Raw genomic sequence first — 20,686 nt, 5'->3', positions numbered from 1 at the left:
CAAAAATGCACAGCCTCTTTTCAATCATGAGAACACATCACACACACCCAAACTGAAGCATTTCACAAAGTGACTGGTCAGTACACTTCAGAAATGAAACGATCCTCAAAGACAGGAAAAGACTGAGTCACTGGTACAGACTGGAGAAGACCAAGGACAAACAGCAACTGAATGCGACGTTGGGTCCTGGAAGAGACACGGACGCCAGTGGGAAAACTGGGGACACAGGACGAGGCTGGAAGTGCTGTGACGTCCTGCTCTGGTGACGCACATTCACCAGGAGGGTGGGCCGGCCAGGCTGCCGTCTGTCCTCCTCTGTTTCATCCCCATTTGTCCCTCCGCTCTGTCCCCTTTTCCTCTTCTCCTGCCTTCTCTTGGATTGAGTATTTCTGAGCCCATTTTCTCTCCCTACTTGCCTCCCCACTGGGACTCTTTGCTGCTATTTCAGTGGCCGCTTTAGGGGCGGTGTTGGCTGTCGCTTCTCACCACAGCCTCCCTCAGGTCCCATCACACCACCGCCCGGGGAGGGTGGGGTGCTGTGGTCACACGGGGTCCCTCCACGTGTGTAGGAACCCTGCAGAGCATTCCGCCAACTGTCTCTTGATGAGATTAAAGTAGGATGAGCCGTGAAGCTGTAGCTACTTTATCATATGGCAGACGGAAGAGGGTAGTCCCAAAATGATGGACTATTTTTAATATTTAAATAAGCTCAACAAGTGAAACAAGGCCCTACCGTACAGCCCAGGGAACTACAGTCAATCCCTTTCTGTTGCTGGGGAAGGAGGGGCGGTAATTAGGTTAGTTAGTTAGTTATTTAATGGAGGTGCTGGGGACTGAACCCAGGACCTTGTGCGTGCTGGGCACGCCCTCTGCCGCTGAGCTCCACCCTCCCCACCCCCATAGTCAATGCCTTTTGATGGTCTATAGTGAAAAAGAACATGACAAGGAATATACACATGAGTGAGTGAATCACTACGCTGTACACCAGAAATTAACAGCATTGTAAACCGACTCTGCCTCAGTTTTAATAAAAGCACAATGTCACGTCCTCGGGGAGGTGCTACAGGAAAGGGCCCCCCTTAGTCTTCTTCTGATTTTTCCTGATACACTAATGAGACAGATATAAAGTGTTATAGTAAGCGCTGTACCCGTTATTCAGGAAAGAGGAATTGCTTCCATCTGCTGTTCTATTGTTCATTTTGAACCTTAAGTGCAAAGTAAAGGTGCACAGGCTGCTCTTAATTAAAGATAACAGCGTCGTGTCCTGGGCATAACTTTGTGACCGCTTTCATCTTACTGTTTTCTGTTTGTTTGTTTGTTTTCCTATAGAACCAATGAATACCTTGGGTACAGTGAAAAATCAGCAGAAGAATTCAACAAAGTAATGTAGCTGCCACCAAAACCTGCAGTGCGGAGGCAGGTGGAGCCACAGACGTTGTGCAGAGTGGGAGGGGCCGGACACTCGGAGCTCACGCCGTGGCTTCCGTTCTCAGAAAGTTCAAGGACAGGCAACACCCCTGACAGTGGAGGTGGTGACGGGAAGGGGTGTGAGCGGGCATCTGGGGCAGGCCTGATGACCTGGGCGCTGGTCATCAACATGAGTTAAAAACCCACCAAGCTGCTCCCGTTTCAGATTTGTGCAGGTGCCTGACGCTCTGGGAAAAGAAAACACTGTGTTCACAGGTGGTTCTGTGTGTGGGTGATGGGCACACGGATGGACAGATGGTTGGATGGACGGATCTGTTCAGAGTGCTTGTGTGATGTTGTGTGATCCTCCGGGTCCGTCCAGGTCCAGGGCCTGCCTCACTTGGTGAGGATGTCAGAATCCCCACAGGAGGCGCTGGCCGCCGGCCAGGCCCAGGCTGCCGGGCCCTGTGAGAGGCCGGCTCACTGTCCACCGCGGACTCTGAGCCATCCTGGCACGTGGTCTGCCCACTGCAGCCTCCGTTACAACTGTCGCTGAGCTCTGGGCTGATTATCTCATTCATTTATCCACTCAGGAGCCAGACCTCCTGGCCCCAGGGGTAAAGCAGGACGCTCGGGCTGGTTAATTGCTTCCCCATCAGGAAGGCTGCGCTGGTAGCTAGGGCTGAGTGCATCACCCTGGGGACGGGCGTGGAGGCGCAGAGCCTGCCACAGCCACAGGGTGGGGATGAATGAAACATCATGTGTGGCCAGGACGCTGCTCTCCCCACACAAGCAGCCCCAGACCCACTCTTCCTCGGGGTGTGGCAGGCCATCCCCGTGTGTACCAGCCGCCCTGCTCTCCCACCTGGCCCTCCATGGTGTCCAGCTGGACAGAACTCCAGCCCAGACAGAAGCTGCCGGCACTGCCAACTGCAGCCAGCTTGTGGGCGGGGGTGGGAGCTGCCCCAAGAGAGGGGACCCAGGGCACCTGACAGCCCGCTCGCTGCCCAGGAACCACAAAGGCAGGACCGGGCACCCCGAGCTCGCCAAAGAGCCTCGCTGGATGGATTGACTTTGGCAGTATGGGCCAGGCTGAACCTCCCCAACGCTGCCTGCATCCCTGGGTCTCCTGGAATTCCCAGACCTCTCATCTGATCTTGAAAAGCCAGACTGGAAAACCAGGAAGAACCCCTGGTGCTGGTTCCCTTCGCAGGCTCCCTGGGTGCAGGGCCTGAGCAGCTGGAGGGGGGGGGGGCCGTGCCCAGCCCCTGCATCCTTCCCGAGACCCCCAGAACCGAACCGCCTGGTGCTTCCGGCTGCAGGATCTGCTGCAGGAGCGAAGGGCCCGTCCATTCCCCAGGGGAGCAGAGGCTGCCTTCGACTTTCCAGTAGCTGTCCTGGGATTTCCAGGTCAGCCTCCCCTGTGTACCCCGTCCCCAGCACACACACCTCCGCCCAGAACTCTCACTCTTCCTCCTGTCCTAGTTTTGTGGATTTTTCTGCTTTTTTTCAAGAACCGAGTTCAGAATCTGTTCACCATGCCAATTCTTAAATTTTTCCTCTTTCATTAAGCTCTGACCTCATCCCTGCCTGAGACCCCAGGTTGATGCTGCAGCTAATTTTTGAGCTTCTTCAATCATAATCTCAGTGAATTTACTTCCATGCTTTCAATTTTCAAACATGTGCATTGAAGGTTGTAACTGTGCCTCCAGTGTCTTTCCAGCCAGGCCTGCCAGGCTGTGACCTGGGCTCCTGTCACTGTCTTGTTCCAGCTTGCTCCCCTGGAAGGCGCACGTCGCCAGGGGAGTTGGAGGGCATGGAGGTGCCTGCTGGCTCCCTCGGTTTTCCCTAGACGGCGCCCAGCCCGCAGGCCTCGCCCGCCCCGAACCCCGTGCAGTGGGGGTGGCCCTGGGCCTAGCGCAAGCCAGTCTCCAGGACGGTGCCCGCTTCCCCATAGAGGCTCTGCTCTTCCTTCCCAGGAGACGAGATGCTGCGGAGAGGGCAGAGGCCCCCCAGGAAGGACGGAGGGCAGGGGCTGCGGGCCCCCGCAGGGCCTCTCCCCAGACACCGCCTCGGCTCCCTCTGGGGACCAGTCACTCATGTCCCTGGAACCACGAGGCATATTTCCCGTCCTCTTTCGGCGCACGGCCGCGTTCTAACTGGGCTCTTCCGTGATGGAGCTGCCCCGGAAGGTGGCCGGGGTCCCCCTGGTGGCCTGTGCATGGACTTCTGTGAACGTTCCGTGTCTGAGAACCCCGCGCCCCTCTGGGCCTGCTTGCTGCTGTTGTCGGGAGCGGGGGGCAGAGCCACACACACGCAGGAAGTGTGCGCATATGTGTGCATACTCCACGTGGCTGGTTATACAACTGAAAATACGTGCTGTGTTGTACACCTAAATTAAAATACTGCGCATAACGTGCATACAGACACACTTACGTGTAAGTTACACGTAACTTGTAAGTGCACTAGATGATGCATATCTGTGCACAAGGCACCCTAACACGTCGGCGCGTGCCACAGCGCCACCTCTACCCTGCTGATCACATCACTCAAATCCTGCCCTTGTTCTCTTTTGCTTCTTGATTCCTTGATTTCTGAGAGAAAAATCTCAAATATTACTGCAAATTTACCTGTGTCTCCGGGACTTCCTGTCCAATTTGCGCTACATACTTAAAAAGCTATGGTGTCAGATGAACAGCAGGTCCTCAAAGTGCTCCCTTCTTAACGGATTTGTACCTTTTCCCAATCAAATACCCCCTTTGCCCTTAAAACTCGAGCCCTGGGTTCCGACGTCCACTGGAACTGCTCCACACCCTCCCCTTGGAGAGCATCTGCCCTAGGGCTTCCCCATGTTGTCAGCTAGTCCGTGTCTCTTCCAGCTGATGCAGGAAAGATACAGGGATGGGGGTGGAGCTCAGGGGTAGAGTGTGTGCTTAGCATGCATGAGGTCTTGGGTTCAATCCCCAGGCCCTCCGTTAAAGAATAAATAAACCTAATTGCCTCCTCCCATAATAAAAAAAAAAATTTAAAAAAAGAAAAACAGGAATTTAAAAAGCAGAGAGAGACAAAACAGGAGAAATTTGTTATTCTACCCCAATATGAGACTCATAATTTGTATGTGTCATAACTGCATACGCGTGTTGACTACTTCCTATGAAGCATCTTCTAGTGACACCTTCTCTTCCCTCGATTCGGTGGTGACTCTGCCCCGTCCCTCTGGCGGTCTGACGCCGCTCCCGTTTCTGTCCTCAGCGGGCACCCTGGGCCTGGGGTGCACTCACAGGCCTCACCACCTGCGTCCTCCTCTTGGCGCCGGGGCTGGTCGGTATCTGTTTCTCCCTCGTGAGCAGAGGAACCTTCTCTGCACTTGGACTGGCTGCGCCAGTTCCTCTGCCAACACCCAGGGAGACCAGCTGGGGGGCTCACTTGAAGCTCTCATTCAACTTTCTTTTTACAGATGAGAGGGTACAGCTCAGTGGCAGAGTGTGTACTTAGCATGCACGAGGTCCTGGGGTCAATCCCCAGGACTTCCATTTAAAAAATACATTAAATTTTTTTCTTCTTACATTACAATACATACACCTCCACAATGGTAGGACTCAGCCACACATCCTGTTGGTGGTTCCATTGCTTCCACAGAGCTCAATTGTGTGTGTGTGTTATAGACTAAGTGTCTGTGTCCCTCCCCAAAATTCATATATTGAAGCCCCAACCCCCAGTGTGACTGTATTTGGAGAGGACCTCTAAGGAAGTAAGGTTAAATGAGGTTTTAAGGGCGGGGCATGGAGTGAGGGGTTTAGTAGCCTTATAAAAGGAGAAGCAAAACCCCCCTCCTCGCTGAGCACCCCAAGGAAAGGCCACTCGAGGACACAGTGAGAGGCAGCCATCTACAAGGAGGAAGCCAGCCCTCCCCAAGAAACGCCCCGTCCACACCTTCCCTCCACGTCCAGCCTCCCGATGTTGAGGAAGGGAATGTCTGTTGTTGAAGTTGCCCCAAGTGCGGCATTTTGTTATGCAGCCCTAGCTGACTGACACACTGTATTTTGCTTTTCTGTAATTCACCTCTGAAAAATTCTTTCAGAAAGGAATGTACGGGTAGCACATTTCTTGGTCCTTACAATTTTAAAATGTCTTTATTTGGTGCTACTACATGAACGCTAGTTTGACTGGATATGTGACTCCCAAGGCTCCACAGTCTCTGAGCACTGCGGGGGGTGGGGTGCACCGGGGACTGAGGCTCGACTTGGGAGGCCAGAACCTGGGCCTCGGAAAATGGAAAGAAGGAGTCCACGTGTGTGTCTGTGGGGTTGGGGGTGATCAGAGGAGAAACCGTGAGCCTTGGACCTGAGGGGACTGCAGCCTGGACCTTGGCCTGGCAAAGAGGTTTCGGCGGTGCAGATATGGCCTGACCACCGCCCACGTGTGCACTGTATCTGAGGGAAGCACAGAGGAGGCCGGCTGGGCTGACATGGGAAAGCGGATTCGACGTTGGGTTTGCACACCATTCCTGGCCCCAACAGGCCCTGGTGGTTGATGCTGATGGTCTGTGAGTCGCTGATGCTGAACCGGGCAGCCTCCCCTCAGGCCACACCCACCGCCACCCCTCCCTGGGCTCTTGGGGTGGAGGGGGGAAGAGAGGAGTCTGGGCCATGGAAGGGCCCTGCCACGCCGTGCGACTGCGCCTCCCCGCCTGGGTCCTGGGACGGCGCGCCGGCAGGGCCCTCTGCGTCTCAGGAGAAGGCCCGAGCGTGCCAGGCCTCCTGGCCCGCTAAGGGCTCACAGCCCGGGGAACTGGGTTCTCGTGGTGCCCTGCCCTGGGTCAGGTGAGGGTCCGCATTAGGTCACAGTGGAGGGCATCTTGGGAGCGTGGGCCCAAGGAGGGGGGCCACAAGGGGATCCTGGCTCTCCAGGAAATCCAGGCCTTGGGCGATGGACCTCTTGTGGTGGACGCGCTGCCCACAGGACGCAGCCAGGAGGGAACTGAGTCCAGGCCGAGGGCCGAGCAGAATCAGGAGAGGCAGCGTTGGCAGGTAGGGTCCCAGTGGCACTGCCGGGTGGCTGGAGCCAGCTGGTGCCCCACTTGGCTCTCCTCTCAGGGCACCCCAATGCCTTCCAGTTCACAAGCTGGTCACCCGAGCTGGCTGTGAGGGCGGCAGATCCCCAAACCACACCGCACGGCGCCCCCGCAGCGCCCTCACCTGCCTGAGGTCCAGGGCTGCGTGTGCCTCAGTGGCCGGTGTTGGCCTCTGTCCCCTGCAGTCTCCAAGGGGGCCATGGCTGGAAGAGCCCCGCCTGCCTGGCCAAGCTGCCCAGCCTGTGTCCCCGGGTTAGTAGTAAGCCCCGAACAAGGTGGCCACCTTCTGGAGAATGGTCTTGTGGTTGGCGTACAGCGGGATGCGCCGGTCCACCACCTGCCATCGGATGGACATCCCTGTGTCGCAGGAGTGCAGGTGCTGTGGGGACAAAGACGGATCCTGACTCCCTCCCCAGCTGGCCCCGCCTCCACTGGACACCAGGGACTGCAGACTTCAGAGGGTGGCAGGGACGCCACGACCCGGCTCCCAGCCCCGCTACCGGCCCGGCTGGCGGCCAGCTCATGTTATCCTTCTACCAAACTGCAGTAAGATCACCCACTGCAGGCGTGAGTCAGAAAATGCCTGCAAAACTCCTTGAAGGAGGAGAGGGAGGAGGCGCAGCCTTATTCTGGGGTTTCCATCCTGCAAACAATGCCCGGGTTTTGTTCCCTGGGACGTCCCGGTCCCGGTCCCGGTTCTGGGTTAGGGGCACACGGGATTGATCTACGTATAGGGGACGATGTCCCCACAAAGGTGTATGAACCCGCCTCCCCTGGGTGCGAACCTGGAGGCCCCCAGGGTACCCGTCCAGCCTTGGTTCCACCCAAGCCACATGTTGGTGCCCTCTGGCCTCACCCGGGTGCCCCCTTGGTCCCTCGAGGAGGGCTCTAACCCCCGCAGTCCTTACTCTCCGGTGCAGGTCCCTTTGGCCCCAGGCCCGGGAACCCATCAGGCCCCTTCCTGCAGGCCCCGAGGCCCCTCCAGAGCACTGATGCCCCAAGTCCCCCCATCCCTCAGAGCCTGAGGCCCAGGCCACATACAGAGTTCAGCCTTTTCAGCTCCACATCGCTCTGGTCTGGAAAGTGGATGCTCACAGCCACCGTCTCGATCCAGGAGTTGTCGGTGTTCCTCGGGTCATCCACATACCCTTTGTACACCTGGGAGGTGGTGCAGGCATGAGCTGGTCCCCCTGATAGACCCCTGGGTCCCCCAGCTTCCTCCCAGAGAAAGGGGCCCCACGTGTCCCCTGCGCTCCGCCCAGACCTGAGACACTCTGAACACAGCTGTCCACTGCACCCAGCAGCCCCCTGCCCTGTCCATCCGCTCCCCAGCACAGCCTTCATCCCTGACTGAAACATCTCGGGGACTTGTGGCCTCTCATCTCCCTCCTGGTCTCTGGCTTGGCATCCAGACCGGGCTCCACTGTCCTTGGAAGGGTTAAAAAGTGGTGGCAGATGTCAAAACATTACACTAAGTGAAAGAAGCCAGACACCAAAGGCTGCGTAGCGTGTGATTCTGCCTATAACCGTCCAGAGCAGGCGAGCCCACAGACAGGCAGCTCCATGGGAGCCGGGGGCGGGGGCGGCTGCTGCTGGGTGTGGGGTCCCCTTCCGGGGGACGGGAGCGCTCGGGAACCGGACGGCGGCTGTGATCGCACCGCACGGGCAGTGCACTAAATGCCCCTGAGCTGCTCCCTTCTAAATGGCTCATTTCCCGTTTGGATTTCACCTCAGTGAACAAGTTTAGATTGTTTTTACAAAGTAGAACGAGGAGAGGTGGCAGTGGTCCCTGAGGTGCTGCACGGGACACACCTCGTGAAGCTGCTGGGCTTGTAGGTCAAAACCGTGAATGCCAGCAGCTGACTGTCTGCTCCTGAGATGCCCCTGAGACGCCACAGTGACGGGCCGGCACTGTCTCACATGCCTGCCGCAGGGCTGCTTAAACAGGCCACGGCCCAGAGCACTACGCAGTCATAAAAAAGAGCAAGGTGCATTTGTATATACGGACCTAAAAATAGGGCCTTCGCAAATTAACTCAAAAAGCAAGTTGCGTCTTTGTGCCCAGCTGTGCGCAGAGCAAGAGTGAGTGCGGGAAGGAGGGGCCGGACACCGGGCCTGCCCGGCCCGAGGGCCTCCTCGATCTCGGGAGGAGAACACCAGAACAGAGAGGGGAGGCGAGGGGGCCCAGAGCCGAGGCCACGCTCGGTCCCAGCACTTCCTGCAGGAGCTGCGGGATGCAGGCCTGGAGCAGGTGCCCCAGGACCCATCCTGCAGGCCCACGACCAGCGCACTGCGGGGCCCAGGAGGCACAGGTGGGAGCAAAGCAGAAAAACCCCTACCTCCATGCCCTGCGCCAGCAAGTTCTCAAAGGAAGGCCAGAACTCTCTCCGGAGGACCTGCTTCAGCTTCCGGGGCAGTGTCTCTCCCGGTTCCCGGGAGCCCTGAGCGGACAGGGAGGGGAGGCAGGTGGGCAAGGCCCTCCGGGGACCTGCCTCCCCGGGCTGCCTGCCCAGCGTGGGCAGCTGGCCAGCCCCCTGGAGCCACAGGCGGACAAGTGTCTGGCAGTGGCTACTTCAGAGCCCGAGTGACATTGTCCAGAGCCCACTGCCCACGTCAGCCCACGTCAGGGTGGGGTGGGTGGGTGTCAGGCCAAAGGCACAGCCTCTGAGGAGCACACACTGGGCACCGTAGGGTAGCCAGCACCCTGACTGCCACTGCCCCAGCCACCTCGTGGTGTGTGTGTACCCTGCACCTGTTTTCAGCCTCCGCTCTGGCACGCCGGGATCCCTGGCACCCCTGATGCCACCTGCCCCTGGACACGGGCCTGTAGCTGCATTCCCCTCCCCAGCCATCCAGGGACCCTGCTGGTCATGTGAAGTCCCTCTCGGTCCATGTCATGTCCATCCCCCTCGACCCCAGAGGTACTCTGGCCCCTCACTGGCTGTGGCAGCGGGGACCATCAGATGTCCCCAGGACCCCACTTGGGGCTACAGGGACACCGCTCAGAGGATGCCTGTCGGCAGGAGAGACCACAGTGCCGGAGAGGGAGGCTGGGTGACTCTGGAGGACCTGCAGGGGGCGGGGCTGGCCTGGGCTCGGGGCTGGCCTGGGCTCAGGGCTGGCAGGCACAGGGCTCGGGGCTGCAGGAACCAGAGCCACCCACGGCCCGGGAATCCTGGTTCGGGTCTGAAGACCCTCAGGCGTACCACTGCCCCCACGTACCCATCCACTTGCTGCCCCAGCAGAGCAGCCACTGGGCCACGGCTGAGCGGTGGGGTGGGGGAGGTTAGGAGAAACCGGATGGCTCCCTGCTGAGCTGGGGTAAACCTTGGATTCCCCCCACCCCTGGGGAACAGCTCAGAGAAGAGGCTCCCAGACACAGCCTCACCAGATACTGCACACCAGCCTGGGGCCTGGCGGGTGGCCATCCTCCTGCCAGGGTGAGTCTGTTCTGACCCCAGAGCAGCGATGGGGCGGGGGGCAGAGGGCAATTTGATGGGGCAAAACCAGAGCGGCTGGGCTCACTTGGACAGGACAGTCCCCATGGGGCCCTTCCACACCCTCAACTACGTCAGTCACCATAAGGCCTCTGGGGAGCATGCCGGCCTTCAGCCCTGCACCCAGCCATGTCTCCGAGGTGAGGCCCGAGCTCCCCTAACCCCGCCCTGGACAACGCAGTCCTGGCCTCAGGGCTTAGCTCCGGATGCAGGCGAGGGGCAGGTGCACACCTGGGACCTGGGCAGCCGCCTCGGCCCCAAACCTCCTGAGCCTCACAGGGAGGGAGCCCCAGCCCTGAGCCCAGCGCCCAGGATACAGTAGGTGCTCAATCAGTGCTTATTCTCCAAAGAGCATCTGAATCTGTTGTCACAACCACAAGATGAGAAATAGAAGGGAGAAATTCTCCTAAAAAGGCAAGGCCCAGCCTTTGCCATTCAGGACCACGGACAGGGCTCAAGATGTCTAGGACAGTGACTGCGGGTGGGTGGTGACCGGTCAGTGGGCAGAGTGGATGAGGGCCCGGGCCGGCACTGGCGCTGGCTTACCCCCGGCAGGGCCCAGTGCTCCGAGACGGGGAGTCTCACCGCCAGCACTTCCAGCATCTTCTTTATGCCTTTCCTGCAGATGGCACCGTCCTGGTTCCGCCTCCAGCTGCAGAAGGGACCGAGGCTGTCACCTCCCCACGTGCTGATGTCAGCCCTTCCCCGCCCCGGGGGCCAAGAGCAGCCCACCCTGTCTCCAGAGCACCTGCTCCCGGGACAGAGATAGCAGCCACCACGGGCGTCCGCCCGGCCCCACACCGCTGAGGGCTGGAAGGGGTCGGCCTATGTGGAGCACATTCTTCCCTCGAAAGCCTTACAGGAGCACATGCCTGGGCTCGGCCGCCCCACCCCTGTGGTTCTCTGGAAACGCCTGCGGATTTATACGGATTTTCATTTTGTCCGCGTGGTGGGCCCGGGACCTGGTCATTTTGTCCACGTGGTGGGCCTGGGCCCTGGCTTTGTCCCTGACCCCAGCGGCCTCTAAGGGAGGAGGGCCCACGGGGAAGAGAGGGCAGCCTCAGGGGAAGGAAAGACCTGGGTTTTGGGGAGGGGGCATGGACGTCCCTGCCCTGTGTTCTGGGGTGTGCCGTTTGCCCAGGCCCAGCCAAGTGCGAGCCGTCCTCTGGGCTCTCTGAGCAGGGGGTGAGGCGTGTGGGCGACTGTGTGTCCCCATTTGGGGCTACTCACCGGGTGATCACAGGCTGCAGTGTGTGGTTGGGGCCAAAGCAGCTGAGGCCCCCGCGCCCGCGCAGCCCGGTGCGGCCCATGGGGTTCCTGGGTGGAGAGGGGTCTGCAGCTGGGGGAACCTGGGCGGGGCAGGGAGGGGGCAGCAGGCGGGGGCCCCACCCAGACCTGCCCTGGTGCAGGCAGTCCCCCAGACAGGAGCAGGAAGGGGTCACCCTGTGAGGAGCCCGGACGGGACGCCCGACACCTGCCAGCCCCTCCACCGTCTGGCGGACTCCGCGTCCCCCGCTGGGGCTGTCCATGCCAAACCCTAACCCTCGGGGACTTCAAGGGTGAGGCGGGGGCTTCAGGTTACCTTGGGGGGTTAAAAAGGAAAGAGGTCTCCTTGGGAGCCAAAGCCCAGCCCCACCGCAGACGCGGAAGGCATCACAGTCCCACAGGGAGCGCCTGACTGAGACCGACCACCATGCCGTGTCCGGAGGCATGTTGTGAGCCGGCAACCGACGGTGCCCCAGCCCGTGACAGTCTGTCCTGCTCTCTTCCTCAGCACCGCGTCCCCCACCCGCTCCCCTGTCCAGGGCTGGAGCCGCTACTGGTCACGTCTGTTCTCGTGCCCTACCCGCCTCCCACCACCTCCTCCCATGGCCTCCGCCACGGCAGAGTGACCCACTCCCTGTTCCAGAACATTCCCGGAGAGGCCTGCCACCTGCCTCCTCCCTCAGGCCCCTTGGATCCTGCCCACTCCATGGGGTCCCCGCGTCCCAAAACACCTGTGGTCCCTCCTCCGATTCTGACAGACCCTCCATAGGCTCCGGCCCCTGGTGGTGCGGCCTCCCCAGTGACCCCGGTCAGAGGAGGCTCTTTGACCTCTGAACCCCAGGCTGGCACACAGTAGGTGTCCACTAAGTGCATGTTGGGCCTGACGCCGTGGGTTACCTTCATCTTTGTGTTTGATGTCCCCCCCTGTACATTGGGGTGCAGTGCCCATCCTTACAGAGGACAGACCTGGAAACATCTCCGTCTCCGACGTGCAACCCAGGGGCCCTTTCCCGGCTCCCCCGCTTCATTCTCATGCACAAGGGGCCCCATTTCACCACCCCGGGAGTGGAGTCCTACAGGTCACGTCAGGGGAAGAGGGTGCAGCACCCGGGCCCCCACCTGCCCACGCGTGTCCAGGGAGGCAGCAGGGAGCAAGCCACTCGGGGTGGTGAGTGGGCTAGGGAAACACTTGATGTTGAGGGTGTTTCTTCCCTATTTTGTTTCTTTTTAGCAGAAAACACCCATTTTGCGGAAGAGGAAAGCTGACGCTGACGCTGGGAGGAAAAGCCCGGAGGCCGCGGAGGAGGGCCAGGCAGGGCTGCACTCACAGAGGGAGCCCGTCCCGGACGGCATAGGTCCCGTGGAAGCTGCGTCGGTCCAGGTGTCCGTCCACCGCGTTGTAGCTGATCCTGGACAGAGGCTCCAGGGCGCTGGGAGCGAGATGAGAGGTCACGTCCCCGAGAGAGACGGTGGGAGGCAGAGTGGCTGCGGTGACCCTCAGAAGGTCAGCCCGAGGACACAAGGGTCCCTCCCCAGCCCTTAGGGAGGACAGACAGGAGGCAGGACACTCACTCTCCCATGGGGTCCACCGAGTCCTTGTCCCTCCTGTTGGCCGTGTGAAAGGGCGGGTCGTAGATGAGGAACTCCACCTGCAAGCAGGGCAGCGCCCGCAGATGTCACCACCCGGGGCCCGGACGGCCCCGCAGGGCGCGCGGGGGCCTGAGCTTGCGGATCTGAGGATGTGCCCACCCAGACCTGCCGCAGGGCGGGGCGGGACGGTCGAGGGGGGTCTCCCGAGGACGGAGGTGGGGGCGGGGGGAGGCTAGGCTGGGCTCTAGAGCTGAGAAGGACTCCCACTGGCAGAGGCGGGGGAGAAGGCGGAGGAAGCAACAGCCCGGAATGTTCCAGGAAAGCCAGAGAGTCCGGGGTGGGCATGATGCCTTGTCCATCTCGCTCCCTTTCTCCCCGTCTCTGGTGCTTGCACTCACCTGGCGCTCAGAAAGGGGGCAGTGACCATCTGCTCGGGACAGGGGTGTAGGACAGGCAGGGCAGAGGCCCACCGGCATCCTGCACTCAACCCCCAGCCCCACCCCCTCCGGCTGCGTGGATCTGTGTGCTCTGCTTCCTCGTCTGTCCATTGTGTCCCCGTGAGGCTGCAGTGGGCCCACCCACCCAGGGGTTTGGGGTGGGACCGCTCCCCTCAAGAACTCCAGGCACCTGCAGCCAGGACAGGCACTCACCTCCCAGGGCACCTTCTCGTTGGGCACCGGGAAACGCAGGACCGAGGAGCCGGGGTAGAAGAGGTGCCGGGCGTTCACGTGGTAGGCGTCACCAGGGTCCTCCGCCTTCTGCCCTCTGTCCAGATCAGGGTCCTGCCCCTCCGAGACCTTCTGGGGTACTGGGAAGGGGAACAGCCGCGCGGAGCCATGGGCAAAGCTGGGCCTGAGCCCAGGTGTCTGGCCCGCGGGACAGGGCCATCCTCTGTGGTCTTCTCTCCTAAACTTCCGGGCTGCCTCCACCTCTCTGAGACTAGGTCGAACACTAGCCCCAAATGGGACGTCCTCCCCGAGGTCCTTCGCACTGCAGCCCTCGGAGGACAGAGGCTGGGGGTCAGGCACCTGCTTCTGCATGTAGAGCCCCCGGCAGCCAAAGGGGCTCGCAGGCCTCACAGACGCCCGCCCCGCTAAGGAGAGCGTGCCTGCTCCTCCCGGGCCAGCAACACCCCAGGACGGTTACTCATGCCGATTTCTCGGATGGCTGCCAATTTGGAACAACGGCTCTGTGTTCTGTCATCCGGTCGATGGGACTGGGCCTCAGGCGTCTCCTGGAGCCGCCCCTACTTTGTAGCATGACGCCCAGGAGGAGGATGGGGGCTGTGGCCAGGCCACCTCTAGAGTCCCCCAGCCTGGTCAAACTGGGGGCTTGGCTGCATTCGGCACCTGTATCCGTGGGGCGGGCCCCACCCCCCGAGGCACCGGGCCTGCTGCCTCTGCTCCCCACAGACCCCAAGGCTCAAAAGAACACAGGTGGTGAGACCAGCTGCTGGACGACACCCACTCACCCAGGGTGGGGACGCCCTCCTCCGAGCCGAAGCCACTGGCCCGCAGGCTCTTCACAACCCAGTGCAGCGCTCTGGTCGTCCGGGCCACCTGAAAGGCACATCCCCAACAGGAAGTCCACACAGAACACCCGGCCCCTCCCGGCTCCCTGCTGCCCAGGCAGCCGCCAGCGCCGCCAGGGCTCTGCCGGAGTCACGCGCGCTGACCGCTGGCAGCACCTGCCGATGAGACACAGTGACCCTGGGACTGGACACCGGGGGGCCTTCGGACCAACGTGAAGCCCCGGTGAGAGATCTGAGCCCCAGGAAGAGGGCAGCGCACAACTGAGGAAAGGAACGTCCAGAGGCCAAACGTGCTCAATTACAGGCGACCGTGGGACCCACCTGTGACTAACAGGGGCCAGGAGAACGCAGCTCCGTGGCGCCACACCCATTTCAGGGGTGTCGGGGGGGAAGGTGCCGGGGCAGAGCCCCCGTGCAGCGGTCCCCAGGGCAGGGCCGAGCGGCCTGCTCCCCGCCCAGCACAGCAAGCCTGCTTGGGCAGCACTCGGCGACAGCGTGGGGGCTCAGGGGCTGCTCGGGGCAGCAAGGGCTCTCGTTGGAGAGCATAGGTTCTGGGGATGGGGCAGTCGGGGTGATGAGAAGCATGCAGGGCGGGACCCAGGGCAGGCCCGCAGCGCGGAGGGGACAGGGTTGGAGCTCAGCAGGAGGGCCAAGGAGGGGCGGGTGCCTGACTTCTGCCTGGTCCACCGTCTCGGCCCTGGAGTCCTGAGGCCTCCCTGACCACCAGCCTCTGCGTCCACCTTGCTCACTGTGCGCACTGAACTGCACTGTGACAATGGACCTTTGCGTCTGTGCCTCCTCCCTAGCTGGATGCTCCAAGTGTGAGGCAATGCCTGTTACCCCGACATTCTCAGGCCAGCCCTGAGTGGGCATGGTGGAGGTCTGCAGGAAACACGGGGTGGGTGGGTGGATAGATGGACAGAGGAGGGATGGGCAGGTGGACGACTGGGTGGTTTGGGAGGCTGGGTGGACTAACATGCATACTGTCCCTCTGCATTGCTCAGGCGCCGAGCCCAGCTGGCCTGCAGGGTGATGACTCTTGGACGTGAGGCCGCTCGGGGCTGCCCTGCTGGTAGGGGGAGCATCAGTGGACACTGAGGTGGGAGGGGTGGGTGGAGGCTGCTTGTCTATTGCCTATGGGTCACCTCCCTCTCGTCTGGGGCTGGTCCAAGATGTCCACACACTGCTCTCTGATGTTGCCCCTCAGTCCAGCTGTCCGCACGGACATTCACACACACCCTTGCTGGCCCCCGCGGCCTCCCTCCATCCCAGCACAGCCTGAGAAAGCAGCTGAGGGCCACTGGTAATTTCCACAGCCCCCTCTCAGGTTCTGGGGGAGGAGTCTGGAGACAGCGGCCATCTCAGAGGACAGCTCCAAGGAGGCCAGAGGAGGGGACAAGTTTGTTCCCTCAGACTGGCCCATGGCGTGGCCACCTCACAGGGTGGCGTGGTGGAGCTCAGGCAGCGGAGTGTTTGGCAGAATCTTCTAGAGGACTGGAAGGCCCCCTGCTGGTTGGGAACAACTGTGCTGATGTCCCCACCTCCTTCTCCTGGTCAGTTTCCCAGCATGCTCCTTCTCGAAGCCACCACACTGCTGAATGACCGACCAGGGCCATCGGATCCAGGCCCAGAAACAGAGGCCCCAGCCCAGAACCCACCTGCTCCTCCAGGGAGACCAGCCTCTGCTCCATGGAGCCCAACCGCTTCAGACGTGCCATTTCCAGCAGGTCCACCATGGTGTCCACCCTAACAGAGCACATGGCTGAGCCCAGCAGGCCGGCCTGGGGGCCTGGACATGGCACCGTCCCTCCTCAGGACCAGCGCTCCCCCCACCTGTGCCCTGAGGCAGTCTGGCCCTGCGGCACCTGCCAGGGCTTGGGGAGGGTGGAGGGAAGGGACCCAACTCCGACCTCACACCCTGGAAGGAAGCTGAGAGCAGAGAAGGTGCGGAGTGTGCCTGGGCTCCAGGCCGGCTGCCGAGGCCCCCAAGGAGCTGCAGCCAAGCCGAGTGCCAACGAGCTCACTGCGGGTCCTCCCAGGCCGGGGGTGGGCCTCCCCGACCCCACCTCCTACCACGGAGGAGCCAGGGTCAGCCCAGCCGCCTGCGGGACCCAGAGGGAGGGCCGTGGACACAGGCCCAGGGCAGGGGCCGCGGTACGGGGCTTTCTGCCCAGGTGGCAGTTGCGGGGCCTCCCCCGGGAGCGCGTCCTTGTTGTGTCCTGGACCCGCAGGGGCTGCGGCGTCCGGCCTGAGGGGCCGGCGCCACGTACTTCTCACTGATGTCCTGGACCTTCTGCTCCGGGAGCTGCTGCTTCTGGAGCTGCTGGCTCTGCAGGTAGCTTTCCTTCAGGTACATCTCCCAGGACAGGAGGGCCGCCTCCTCGTTCTTCTCCAGCTTGTCCTCTGCCGGGGGAGGGCAAGTGGACAGAGGACGTGGGGCTCTGACCCATTGCCCCCACTGCGGGCCCCGCCGGGAGGGCCGAGACCCTGGGGGGCCGGAGGAGCCCGCCCCAAGTGGCCCAGCAGGAGGTCAGTGGCCTGGGGGCCTGCACATCTGCTGGCTCCCAGGAGTCTAGGAGCTGCACCCCCTCCCGCCCCGTCCCACCCCAGGACCCGGGAGCCGCTCTGGGGACAAGGGAGGGGACAGCGCACTGAGCTGCCTGTGCCGCCTGGAGGGGATCTTCAGGACGACCCTCCTGACGAAGAGGTGCAGGTGGCTGAGGAGGATGAATGGGGGCGGCGCGGGGGGCCGGCCCTGGTACTCCTCTATCAGGTCGTGGCGTTGGAACTTCCAGATCTGGTCCGTGTGCTCCTGGACCTGCTGGAACGTGTAGCTGGTGGGGGCAGGAGCACGTGGGTTACGGGGCAGGACCACAGAGAACACGCCCACAACCGCCCCTAAAAAGCAGACACCCCCCACCCAGGAGGGCAACTGCAGATGCAGAAAAAGGCAGCTGACCGGCCAGTCTCAGGATTCTGAGCTCCCTGGGAGCCAAGGGGAGGAGGAGGAAGAAGACCCAGATTTTAGATTTTATAAACCTCCCTAAAGGATAAAGCAACGCTGCATGGGTCGAGAGTTGGATGGTGTCCTGCACTGAAGCTGCCCAGCAGAAGGGACGCTGTCTTCAACAGGCCAACACGTTTATTCTCTGCACCTTGCGGGTCTCATCAGGGACTTCACCTGAGCCAAACCCTTGACAGAGGGAGGCCCTGGGAGGGGGGCCGGGCAGGGCCGGGACGCAGCCGCACCCGCTGGGCGTGCTGCAGGCACAGCGCCCTGCCCACTGGCCCCTGGCCGCCCTCTCACAGCCCGGCACACGGTCGGGGTCTCTCACTGTTCAGAACACACGCTGAATCAGAATATGGCCAAAGCGAAGAGCAATGGTGACCAAACCAGGAGTGAAGGGACTTTCACTGGAGCCACAGGCCCCACGGGCCCTTCTGCAGAGGCCGCGAGGGGCTCTGAGGGGCTGGCGGTGCCCTGAGCCACGGGGCTGTCGGCCTCAGCACCCCCAGGGCTGCCCTCGTGCCCCTGTCCCAAGGTGGAGAGCGGAGAGCGCCTACGGGTGGTCCAGCACCGCAGGACCCCCAGGAACGCTGCTGCCCCACCCCCCACCTCCTCGCCTGGAGAAGACCTCAGACCATGGCTGCCCTCCCGCTCCAGCCCGGCTCCCTTGTCTGCACCGGGGGAGGGCTGTACCGAAAGCTCTCCCCGCTCATCCCCGCAGACAACCCGTGACATCGAATTTTCCCCAAGGAACAGGGGACTTCCCGAGTGCCCTGGGCATGAGTCCCCGCTGTTCCCCTGCACAAGGCGCACCAACATGCATCCTCCAGGGAGGCTGACTCCCCCTCTGGGGCGCCAGTGAGTCTGCAGGCAGTTCCAGCTTGGAGCGCACCCCCTCCCCCGGCAGCCCCGACCCCAGGGTGTGGAGGAGACAATCTTCGGTGCCCCCCAGTTCATAGCCTCCAAGCACATGGCCCGTGGCCGGTCCTGCAGCTGCAGAGCCCTGGACGGACGCAGCAGGGACCAGGGAGATGGCTGTGCATGGCCAGCCCAGGCTGAGCCAGCGTCCCGGGTCCCAGGTCCCGGGCTGGCACTTGGTCGGCACCGCCAGCGGGGGCGGGCAGCGGGGCCAGGCAGCCTGGCCAAGCCCGTGGCAGCACTCACTTGAACATGGCAATGAGCAGGTTGAGCAGCAGGATGTTGGTGAAGAGCAGGTAGAGGCAGAGCAGGATGACCGTCAGCCACTCGGGGAAGGCGGGCTCCTGCCGCACCATGTCGCTCTCGGGGCACTTGGGCTTGTAGGGGTCGGTGCCGTTGGGGCTGCACTGGTCCAGGTTGAAGTTCACACCTGCATCGGGAGGCAGGGGCAGGTGAACCCAGAAAGCCAGGCGGAGAAGCAGGGTCCTTGGGCAATGGTCCCCACAGGCCTGGGCGCCTGCACGTCGGGGTGACCTCAGCTGTCAGCCCAGGCCCGAGGAAAACCCAAAGGGGGCGTCTGTCACCTAGGCTTCCCCACGGGCAGGAGGTGTGGCTGCGTAGGGAAGCCGGGAAGCCACAGGTGAAAGAAAGGGCATTACTACCAACCTTGCAAAAATAAAAAGAACCATACGAAAATACTGCAAAAAATTATATGCCAACAAATTAGATAATTCAGAAAAATGGACAAACCCCTAGAAAGACACAAAAATGACTGAAGAAGAAGTAGAAAACATGAACTGACCTACAGCAAGTACGAAGACTGAATTAGTGACTTTAAACCTTTCCACAGAGTCCAGACCCAGACGGCTTCGCTGGCGAACTCTGCCAGATACTTAAAGAAGAATGAAGTCCAATCCTTCACAAATGTTTCCAAAACATAAAAGAGGAGGGAATACTTCCCAAGTGGTTCTGGGAGGCTGGTCCTGCCCTAACAGCAGAGCCAGACAAAACATTACAAGAAAACTACAGACCGGTACCTTCTACAAAACAGACACAAAATCAACAAAGTGCTAGCAGAACCGAATCCAGCACATGTAAAAGGAACTAGGCACCACCCGTGACCCATGAGGCACGTCCCCGGGATGCAGAGCTGTTTACAACTGAACATCAATCCATACGTCATCTCAACAGCAGAAAGGACAAAAACCACCGGAACAGTGTCAGTCCCCAGTGCTTCCACTGCAGCTAATAACAAGAACAAAACAGTAAGTCAGTAAATAAGCCTAATTACCTCCCCCTTCAAAAAACTAAGCAGTTACTTCTGAAAAATAAAGTACGTCTCAGAAAGAAAGAAAGAAAGAAAGAAAGAAAGAAAGAAAGAAAGAAAGAAAGAAAGAAAGAAAGAAAGAAAGAGAGAGAGAAAGAAAGAAAGAAAAAGAAAGAAAGAAAGAAAGAAAGAAAGAAAGAAAGAAAGAAAGAAAGAAAAAGAAAGAAAGAAAGAAAAAGAAAGAAAGAAAGAAAGAAAGAAAGAAAGAAAGAAAGAAAGAAAGGGAAATACAATACATCCAGGTTGGAAAGAACAAGTAAAGGGGTCTCTACTTACAGGTGACATGACCTTGCACATAGCAAATCCCCCCAAAACCCACTTAAAAACTATTGGCACTAATACAGAAGTTCAGCAAGATGTCAGGAAACAAGATCAAGATACAAAACACAGTGTGTTTCTATGCACTGGCAATAAACAATCCAATTAATAAAACAATTCTACTTACAACGGCATGAAAAAGAATAAAACACTTAGGAATACATTTAGCAAAAGAAGGTCCCTTTATACACTGAAAATTACAAAATAGCATTGAAAGAAATCAAAGATCTAAGTAGGTGGCAACACATCCCACTCAAAGTCCTAGATGCCTTTTTTGGAGAAATTAACAAGCTGATCCCAAAATTCACATGGGCCCCAGGGACCCAGAGGCCAAAAAATGTTGAAAAAACAAAAAAACCAAGTTGAAGAACTCACGCTTCTCCATTTTAAAACCTACTACAAAGCTACACTGGCCAAGTTTACCTCCAGTGTGGAATTGGCAAGAGGATGGACACACAGATCCATCGATGGGGCTGAGAGCCTGGAGGTAAATGCTTTCATTAATGGTCAGCTGATGTTTGACAAGGACGCCAAGACAGTTCAGTGGGGAAAGAAGAGACTTTTCAGCAAATGGTGCTGGAACAGCTTACTATCTGCATGCAAAAGAACGCCTCTTACCTGACACTGTATACGAAAACTAATTTAAATACATCAATGGCCAAAAGTAGGAAATAAAACTATAAAACTTAATTTTTTTTATTGAGGTATAGTCAGTTTACAATGTTGTGTCAATTTCTGGTCTACAGCACAA

At 59.8% G+C, this 20,686-nt stretch overlaps 1 protein-coding gene and 1 non-coding gene across 2 annotated transcripts in view; both read right to left on the bottom strand.

Annotated features, from left to right (window-relative positions):
* Positions 1-5,510: 5,510 nt before the first annotated feature.
* Positions 5,511-20,686, bottom strand: part of TRPM2 (transient receptor potential cation channel subfamily M member 2) — a 54,891-nt gene continuing 39,715 nt past the window's right edge. The window contains exons 23-35 of the mRNA XM_072970134.1: positions 18,537-18,720; positions 17,018-17,199; positions 16,636-16,768; positions 16,024-16,111; positions 14,306-14,393; positions 13,485-13,642; positions 12,817-12,893; positions 12,573-12,674; positions 11,209-11,295; positions 10,525-10,630; positions 8,821-8,922; positions 7,523-7,639; positions 5,511-6,860 (exon numbers count right to left, since the gene is read on the bottom strand). Coding sequence (XP_072826235.1) covers positions 6,735-6,860; positions 7,523-7,639; positions 8,821-8,922; positions 10,525-10,630; positions 11,209-11,295; positions 12,573-12,674; positions 12,817-12,893; positions 13,485-13,642; positions 14,306-14,393; positions 16,024-16,111; positions 16,636-16,768; positions 17,018-17,199; positions 18,537-18,720 — 1,550 coding nt within the window. The 3' untranslated portion in view covers positions 5,511-6,734. The remainder of the gene's footprint in view (positions 6,861-7,522; positions 7,640-8,820; positions 8,923-10,524; positions 10,631-11,208; positions 11,296-12,572; positions 12,675-12,816; positions 12,894-13,484; positions 13,643-14,305; positions 14,394-16,023; positions 16,112-16,635; positions 16,769-17,017; positions 17,200-18,536; positions 18,721-20,686) is intronic.
* LOC116279137 (Z6 small nucleolar RNA) lies at positions 10,514-10,571 on the bottom strand. Its single transcript, XR_004188499.1, has one exon. It is a non-coding gene; the product is annotated as a Z6 small nucleolar RNA (small nucleolar RNA).

This window comes from Vicugna pacos, chromosome 1, assembly GCF_048564905.1.
Source record: "Vicugna pacos chromosome 1, VicPac4, whole genome shotgun sequence".
Taxonomy (NCBI): Eukaryota; Metazoa; Chordata; class Mammalia; order Artiodactyla; family Camelidae; genus Vicugna; species Vicugna pacos.
The sequence above is the reverse complement of the archived record's forward strand: the minus strand, read 5'-3'. Positions and strand labels throughout refer to the sequence as shown.